We start from the raw sequence: 9,359 nt of genomic DNA, 5'->3' as shown, positions 1-9,359 counted from the left end.
AGAGCTGGAGTTAGAAGATGTTTAGGAAGAGGAGGGAAATTCTAGGCTATCTTTCAGAGTGGTGTTAGCAAAAGACACTTAATTTTCAACGTAGAACTTAATTAATTTATATAAATAATTATATTGAGTAGTTGCCAGAATAGCAGGGAACTGGAGTTTATGTGTATAAATATATATTGGCTTTATGACTTTTTCCAGTGATCACCATTTTTCCCATGAACTGGCCTAGAGCTGATTTTGACCATACTACTCATAGGCAGCATCTCTTAACGCTACAACTACGTAATGCTTATGGAGACTCTGAATTCTGTTCATAGGCCTTCACACCAGTGATGTCTACCTTGTCCTCTACCAAAGCTCTACCACCACTGCTCTCTGACCTGCTGCTCATGCCATATACAGTCATTGTCTGATCCATGCTTAGCACCCAACTGCATGCTCTCTGTGAGTCTTAATGTGGGATGCTTTTAGCTTTGTCCTCCACTTGTTCAAGCAGCATCAATGCATGCACTCAAAACTCACCAGAAAGGATCTTCCATCATAATCTCCTTGTCTTTCCTTGCCTATTTTCCCTCCTGACCCTTATTTGAACATCACGTTAGGAATCTTAGGTTCCTTATAACAAGTGTTTCCTTATTATGTGCCCAAGACAATGAGATGGGTGATTTGCAGCCTTCCATGTTTGTGCTTTTGTTGGGTGATGCTGAGGACGTATGCTGTGTGCAGAAGGCCACAGTATGAAGTAGTGCGAGATATCAAGGCCAGCTGGAGTACTACCAGGGACCCGGGATGGGCTAGAGGAACCAGCCAGGCTGTATGTGAGAATAAACTAGACTAGTCTAGACACTGAGCTGTTTCTGGCTTTTGTCTGAAGAAAGCAAGCATTCTGTCCATCATGCATGCATGGCAGATGATCGAGTCAGCAAGATGCAGGAGCAAAACCAGATTGATTCGAACTGACTCATGAGATGTTTTATGTTTCAAAACTTAAAAAAAAAATCCTAATATATGTATATGAATTAGCAACTGCCTGAGTAACAGATGTCAGAACATAACTGTAAATGGGAACCATCATGAAATTTGAATGTCTTTCACTTGTCCTAGTACCCCTGAAACCAGCAATAGATCCTCTGTGTTTTTATTAGTGATTCAGGAGTAATACAGATCAAACACTGATAAATTCAGGGTAATAAAAATTAGCAAAGGTAACAATGATAATGAGGTCATGGGGAACATTTTCTGCTGCTCAACACACTGAACCTACTCAAAACAATTTTGTTTTGTTACATTCAAACATAGTCATACATCTAGCAATCAGGTATTGCAGCTACACCTGCAGAACAGAGGGCTGTAAAGGGTTAAGCAGTATAAACCCTTTACTGGTCATAGAAAACTTACAACAAACATGAACTTTTTAAGGAAAACTGTAGCAATAATGTGATCTTATGATGAAGGAATGTCGTGGTTTGAGCCTGGTTGGCAGCCAACCACCACGCAGCCACTCTCTCTCCCTTCTCTTCCGGCAATAAGAAGGGACAGAGAGCCAGGCTTGGGGTTCGAGATAGGACTGAAAGGGGGATTCTTCCCCATCCATGGTCACGAGTAAAAGGCAGACTCGTTAGGGGAAGAAAAAAAGAACACACATTTATTACAGACACTAACAACATGTAACAGAGTAGGACATTGAGAAGCATTGCCACATCTTGAGAACACCTTCCCCCCAGCCCTCCCTTCTTCCCGGGCTCAGCTCTGCTCCCAATATCTCTACCTCCTCCCCCAGTGGCGCAGGGGCAGGGAATGGGGGGTGCAGTCAGTGCTGCCACTTCTTCTGTCTTCAGGTGGGGGGAGCTTCTGGAACTTCTTCCCCTGCTCCATCGTGGTCCCCCTCTCACAGGAGACAGTCCTCCAAAAACTTCCTCTGATTTAGTCCCTCCCACGGGCCGCAGCGTTCCCCACACTGCTCCGTCATGGGTCACTAACTTCCTCCGACTGGATTCTCTCCCACGGCTGCAGCTCTTCCCGAGCTGCTCCGGCGTGGGACTCCCCCGCGTGCTGCAATCCTCCCAGCACTGAATTACAGCAGCGGGGCTGCCTTTTCCCACAAGACCCCGGCCTTCTTTGGGCACAGAACCTTGATGAACCAGGTGGAAGCCACAGGCCATAAATCGGTGTCTGCTCCACCGTAGATCTCCATGGGTGGCGGGGGGGGGGGGGGGCGCCCTGCCGTCTCCCCACAGGATACAGGGGCGTTTCTGCTCCTGCACACCTCCCCCCTCCTTTCTTCCTCTGTTCCTCCACTGACCTTGGTGTTCATGCAGCTGCAGCAACTCCTCCTCACCAGTCCCACTGCTCGTCACCACGTCCCTTCTTAAATACGTTCTCGCAGAGGTGCAGCTGATGGGCTCAGTTTTGGTGCAGAAGTGGAGCTGACTTGGAGCTGGGGGAGCTTCGAGAAGCTTCTCACAGGGGTCCGCCCATATAGCCCCCTCCCCTGCCACCAAAAAACCCCACCACTCACTTAAACCCAGGACAAGGAAGCAGAAGATTGGTGAGTGCAAAATTCAGGAGTATTTTAACCTCTGTGTTCAGCATTGCTAAGGCTGATTCTGCCTACAGTTCCTGTGTCTGTATTTTTAAAAAGAAATGGGGAGAGGATACAGAAAATAGAAATATACAAAAGCTAGAAAAAAATATTTTATAGTGAGAAACCTAAAATAATTAATCTGATTATCTTCTCAAAAGACTAAAGGGTGACTCCAATTTAGTGACTCAGTACTTTCTGAAGAAAACAATACAGGACTCTTAACAATGAAAGGCACGACAAAATTCAGTAACTCCAAATTAAAGCAAATGAGCTCGCATTTTTGACAGTGAAGTGACAGCATATTGGAACAGACTCATATCTGCATGACTGGCTGCTCACCTATCCCCTATAGTCTCTGGCTGCAGCCCTGTTTTAGGCTTCATGCCTTTACCTCTGGTAGGACAGAATTCTTCTGTCTTCAGATCTAGCCCTGAGTTACCTTTTCATATTTAATATATTGTCCTTCACTTAAATAAATCAAATAAGTTCCCTTAATGTGACTATGCAACTGGCGATCAGGATGAATGACCAGACAACTATCTTAAAACCAGCTTGTTACCAAATAGCAGAATGAGCCTTCAAAGCAAACTCAAAATACTTGGCACACAATCTACACACAGTGGTTCTTATCTAAAGCCTGAACTTCCTATGAAAGTGGCCTATTTTAGATAACTTAGTCACTGCTTTTATGAAGAGTATCTTCCTAGGTTATTTCCTTTATCGTGATGAGTCCTTTTTTAAATTGTATAGACTCTGAGACTGTTTGTTCCCAGCCTTTCCTCATTCAGGCACTGTCCATTAACAATCTTCAATCATGCACAACAGACAGGCTTACATTATTCCCTGCTTGTTCCTTTGCTTACTCGCATTCAGTAAATGGAATCAATGTATTTTTAGATCAAACGACTTGACAAAGTTCACTTTATTTTCCTTTTTCCCAATGTGGTGCATAAAAACATGTGGCTTCTTGAAAAATACTGCTCTCTTTAAACACTGTATTCACATTTACACACCACAGATTTCAAAGTCTGATGCACAAGCTTCTAGGTGAAATGGTGAATTTTCCATTTCTGGAGGCAGGTGGATAACTCCAGCAAGTGACAGCTTCATCTTGGGTGCCAATATTCTCCCTGCACCCACTTTCATCATTTTTAGATCAGGTTCAATGTCTTCACTGTGATGAAGCTCTTATAAAGATTGCTGCCTCCACTACGAGTGGGATATGGAGCAATAACGAAACTGCTGCAGTTTATCTCCCAGAGGTATAGAAGTAAAACACCACCACTTACCTAAATAAACTGGGCTGTAAAGTGTGACAGTTCAATAACAGCTTCGTGGGCAGCTCAGCTGTTCCTACAGGAAGACAAATTCAGTCCTGGAGAGCAGAGGAGACTGGACAGGGGAGGGCATGGCCCCCATAGGTGTAGTGAGTTAAACTGCCTGGGCTTGTCAGAAAGAGCCCAGCCCCTTCTCAGCCTCTCAGACCAACACATTCAGTCCTGTCCCCGTCCCCCCCTAATTTAAGATACTGGTACAGATTTCAAGATTAATAATCTGATGAGCTGCAATGGAATGAACGCACATGTTAATGTATATTCAGCCTTATTAAACTGAATGGGACTACTGCATCCTTAATTTTCACCTTAAAAGTAATTTGACAGTTTTCAGCAGTGTATATCAAGGTATGCCCACCCTTGCTGATTCAGAACCTTAGAATATGGTGACTCTGCAGATACACATAAACTGGCTTTGATAATGAAACCTAATATCAGGTGCATAGAGCTCACTGAAACCACAGAAGGGCCTTGGCACTACAGAGAAGATACTCTGAACAGCATCTGAAATAGCATATTGTGTCCATTTGCACCATTAAACAAATAAGAGGAAGTGGCCCGCTTCTCACTTTCTTCTTCCTTGTTTAAGAGTATTTTTGTTTTTATTTTTCTTGTAGAATAATACTTCCAACTTTTGATTTTCCTTTGCCTCATCCTAGACTTATGGATATTACAGGACAGAAGAGTCACCTACTTCACTGCTACACATAGAGGAAAGTTTCCAATTGTTAATACTTTGTAAAGGCATTAGCAATTTCTCATAAGGTTTGCTCTTGTGCCTATTATTATTATTTTTTTTTTGCTTACATACATGGTATGATAAAATAATTGGAAAAGCAAGATGGTATCTACAGAATCAAAACCAAGCTATTACTTTAACTGAGTCTGGAAAACTGACTGTGGTGGTATCAGAATCTGGAAGAGTCACCTGTCAGTCAGGTAACCTCAGCACGTACCGCCTCAATCCGAGCAGACACAGCTCCCCCAGTACTTCCCAAAGACTTCCCCCTCACCTGTCATTATCGAAGAGCTATTGTCCTGAATTCAGCAACCAATACTGTAATTCCCATACACACAACCACAAAGTCTGACAGTCATTAATATACATGAGCTCCAAGATTTATCCTCCAGTTGATCCTAAATACATCTCTACCTGTTGCGTATGAGGAATCTGACAGTCTCACTCCTTAGAACACTTCCAAGGAGTTAAGCAAATTCAGTCACTCACAACTGTAAAAGATTTTCATAACTGTATGATGGAGTCAGTCACAGGAGACATCAGTTGTCACGCTCCTACTCCACTGCAGGGATTTAAGAATGAATTTCTGGAAGGGGTAACCTAGACACAAAATCACCAGGAAAAACAGAAGCTGAGAATATAATTGGAGCCTGAATCTTATTTCAGTTTTCAGTGTATGAATTCTTCTCCCTGTGTTATTGCATCCTATTTACCCCCTAAACCATTTTACATCCAGCTGCACCCTCCTTATAATTCCCCTCCCTTTCATCTTCTGCCCACACAACATCTGTGGAGGGGGGTGAGATAAAAAAGAAAACACATACAACTATGGAACCAATATAGATTGGTATTTTTAGTATTCCAGGAATAGATTTTTGGCCTGTGTAGCTTAAGTGGCAGTTGTGTAACCCATTCTTTGAAAACAGCTCTTTTAAGTAGCACAACGTTCAGAAAGTCTATAATGAAGGATGTGAACCCTTAGCTACCAACCACTAGGCTGGCTGACATTATTTCAGCTTCTGATTTTGTAGCCATTGTAAACGAATGTGCCACCACCAGCTCCAGTCACCTTCCTCATGTCACCCAAATTACAGAAAGCTATAGAATGTGATTTTTTTTGGAACACCTCTGTAACAGTTTGTGGACATTAACTAGAAAAAGGATACTTAGAAGTGTGAGATTTCAGTACTCCTGCCTAACAGATGGAGAAATTGAAACAAAGGCAAAATCACTCTTTCAAGATTGTACAGCAAGTCAGTGGCAGAGTACAATTACAATTCAGAGCCTTCTAGTTTCTAATCCTATAATCCTCCTTCCAAAATCTACTAGCAACAACCGAATATGCTGTTTCAGTGATGGCCGTGAATGCTCAATTCTTTTGAACGCTCCACCCCAGGTATCACAAACTGATCATTCAGATGACAACACATGAATAATTTACAGTCATATTAAACATCTGAATTCAAATTACTTCACATCCCAAGCTTCTGACTAGCAGCACTAAATTCAACGTCTTTAATTGTGAAATAATTTTTCCTAATTTTAAGTTGTTGAAATAGGCTGCCGGCTCAGCACTGTATAAAAACTTAAGTCTTAGGCTAAAGGGTGAGATGAAAACATAGTAATTTGTGCTCCCCTCTGCTGTACAGTAATCCTGCCCTTAAATTTCACTCCCTGTTGTTGAACACGGACTGAATTTAACAACCACCAGCCTGGAATGAGTAAATCTGTCCCCGAGTCTCAGACACTACTGCATTCAAAAAGTCTGTCCGGAGATCGACTGCTGCTCCTAGCCCCGGCAACTCGTACTCACAGGTGTCTCTCTCTGCCATCCGATGTTGCTCTCAGCAAGCGAGCCCTGGTTTGAACACCTCCCCAGTGACCCACCAGCACAATTTGTCCTGTACCTGAGAGCTGCCCTTTTTTCTGACAGAACCAAGTGGCTGGGTGAACTGAGTGGTATGGAATAAGACCAGCTGCCAATCATCTTGCCTAAACAAAATACCTGCAGGCCCTCCCTTCCTCTGATGGCCAACTCATTCAGTCCACAGCTCAGTCCTTGCACAGCCCACATCCTCCAGGAAAGTGGGTGGGCCTAGAAATCACTGGGTTTTCTGGACTTTCGGACAGTGTTTACCTTAAAGGTGTACTAATAGCTACTCTCACAAGGTATCAAGAGGGTTCACAACACACAGGCCTTTTCTTCTGCTGGAACAAAACACACAGCGCGCACCTAGAAACATGTACCATTCCCTCTAGTCTGAGAATGAGAGCTTTCAAAATCTCCAGCTGCTTAGACTGCTTCACTGGCAAAGCATGTTAAAGGTGTAAAACTTTTCCAATAAATTTCTTTGCTTACATTTTATTAATGTGCACAAGCTACAGGTATTAGAAAAGTAGTTGTTCTTATTTGCGTGTGCCTAAATTTCAACCAAACCTTTTTGAAGTACAGCAAGTTTTCCTCTACTTCAAGGTTCCTTGGTTTTGAGGAGGCTTTTACATTTTGAATCAGTCTGTCTCTGTTTAGTTAGATGAAGCTAGCTGTTTCTCTCCCCCTTCATTGCCATGAACTTGTTTGATGTCCCCTAAAAAACAGATGTGCATGCTAACTAACCTGCTCCTCTCTCTCCAAACCCACATTTCTGGAGAGGAGATAGATGAATGAAAAGACAAACTGCACAACACATGGGAACCAGTCAGCAACTATTGCCCTTGCTTTGCCTAGCCACAGCTTTCCAGGCTTAGCTGCTCACTGTCTACCAAGCACCTAATTAAAAAAAAAAAAAAAAAAAAAAAAAAGTAATTATAAAAGTTACAGCCATTTTAAAGTTGTGGGCTTATAACTGGACAGAAAAGTTCTTCAAGTCATCATGTTACAGCAACTTCAAACACCGTGCTCAACCAACTTCTAAGTTGGGGACACACACAATACTCTGACAAACTTGTAACAGTAACTTTGATAGCTGTCCAAAAGTTCAGTTTGGTACCTTGAGAACTAGGGGTTCACGGGAAGACTGAACACTCCTGCCTCAAGCACAGCCATATTCAGAAGCACGAGGAACACCTTTGGGGTTGGTAGCAATTTTGGCAGTCTAATTGTAATCCATGGTTACCAGTCCATTAAAGCTTGCATTTAACAGTATGCTTGGCTACATGACATCCGAGGTGTTAACTGTTCCCAGTCATTTTCCCCACACCTCTATTAGGAGAGCGTTATTTCAAGGGACACAGGAAAAGTTGTCTATAAAAAAAAAAAAAAAGGATCATACTAAAGCCTCACTGATTTAGGTGAGTGAGCCTACAGCTTTGCAGAATCTTAAGGCAAATTATCTGGAATCTGAAATTACTATTTTTATCTTCTTTGCTGTAAACACTTACAGAAAATGGTTTACAAACACCACCTAAAAGGCAACGATTCCTACATACTGCCTTTTTATTTGGGTTAAGGCTCAAGAAAGTGGAGAATAGTAGGTACACCAGAAACATCAGAGGGCACTTCTCAGAAGGAAGATGAGGCTAAGAACGCTTCCAAATACACTGTGAATGATCGATGTATCATTAAATAATGATTTCAGACACAGAAACTTAAAGAAAAAAAAAAGTGTTGATTACTTTATACTGATTAAAACACCACCATCACTGCTCAAAAGCCACAGTGGTAATCAGGCAGGGTTATTTGCATTGGCATTACTGAAGCTACATGGGATGTTTGCTGCAACTCACAATACGTTTTTACCTCACCTACGAGCCAAGCCAAAAGCTAGAACGTTATCTTTCGATGTAAGGTATTTATTTGCCACTTAGGAGCCCACTTGAGTTCAAAACTTTCAGTTCTAACAGCTTTCAGTATCTAGCGTTTGGGGTTTTTTTGTTTGTTTGTTTGTTTTGTTTTAAGAAAGTCTCATAGTATGTTGCAATAAATGCACAATCAGCAGCGCTCATTTTCATTTCGCTTTAATTAAAACACAAGCGCACCTCCGAGGCGGGCGGTCCGGCTTCGCCCCCTCACTAACTTCACAGCGAGGCGATTCCGCGCCAGGCGTCGCGGCCAAGGTGACGAGAGGTCCCGAGCGCCGCGGCCTCCCGGCTCAGCCCTCAGCACCCCGGGTCTGGAGGGGCTCCGGGGGGCTCCCGGCGCCCCGGCCGCGGGGCTACAGCTTCCGCTGCTTGTGCCGGGGGTTGGTCTTGCAGTAGACGTAGAGCCGCCCGCGCCGCCGGACGAAGAAGCAGTCCTTGCAGCGCCTCTTCAGCGACGTTTTCGTCTTCAGCCCCGCCAGGATCAGCTGCCCGGGCGGCGGGGGCCCGGCCAGCAGGCAGCGGGGGGCGGCCGCCCCCCACCACCGCGGCAGGGCCCGGCCCGCCGGCGCGGCCAGCGAGCAGAAGGGCGAGCGGCCCAGAGACCGGAGGGGCCCGGCGGCGGCCCTGGCCAGGAAGGACAGCATGCTCCGCGCCCTGCGGGGACAGCGCACCGGTGAGGGCACCGGTGAGGGCACCGGTGAGGGCACCCGTCCCGTCCCGTCCCGCTCCGCTCCCGCCGGCCCCCCCCGAGTGGGCGCCGGGCACTGACCGACACCAGCGCTGCTCCGCGCCCCTTGCCCGCCGCTCCGCGCCTCGGCCAGCACCGCGCATGCGCGCGCGGCGCGGCGGAAAAGCGCGAGGGCGGCGAAGGGCGGGGCGAGTGCGTGTGTCACGTGTCCGTTTC

General features: G+C 45.0%; 1 protein-coding gene across 1 annotated transcript; it reads right to left on the bottom strand.

The window, feature by feature from the left end:
- Positions 1 to 8,595: 8,595 nt before the first annotated feature.
- MRPL36 (mitochondrial ribosomal protein L36) lies at positions 8,596 to 9,297 on the bottom strand. Its single transcript, XM_042798233.1, has 2 exons — positions 9,225 to 9,297; positions 8,596 to 9,109 (listed from the first exon to the last, which is right to left on the bottom strand). The coding sequence occupies exons 1-2, from the start codon at positions 9,284 to 9,286 to the stop codon at positions 8,809 to 8,811; spliced, it is 363 nt and encodes a 120-aa protein (XP_042654167.1). The 5' UTR covers positions 9,287 to 9,297; the 3' UTR covers positions 8,596 to 8,808.
- Between the last annotated feature and the right edge of the window lie 62 nt (positions 9,298 to 9,359).

The sequence above is a fragment of the Tyto alba genome, unplaced genomic scaffold (assembly GCF_018691265.1).
Source record: "Tyto alba isolate M040663 unplaced genomic scaffold, T.alba_DEE_v4.0 Super-Scaffold_27, whole genome shotgun sequence".
Taxonomy (NCBI): Eukaryota; Metazoa; Chordata; class Aves; order Strigiformes; family Tytonidae; genus Tyto; species Tyto alba.
This window is presented reverse-complemented; position numbering and strand designations above follow the sequence as displayed.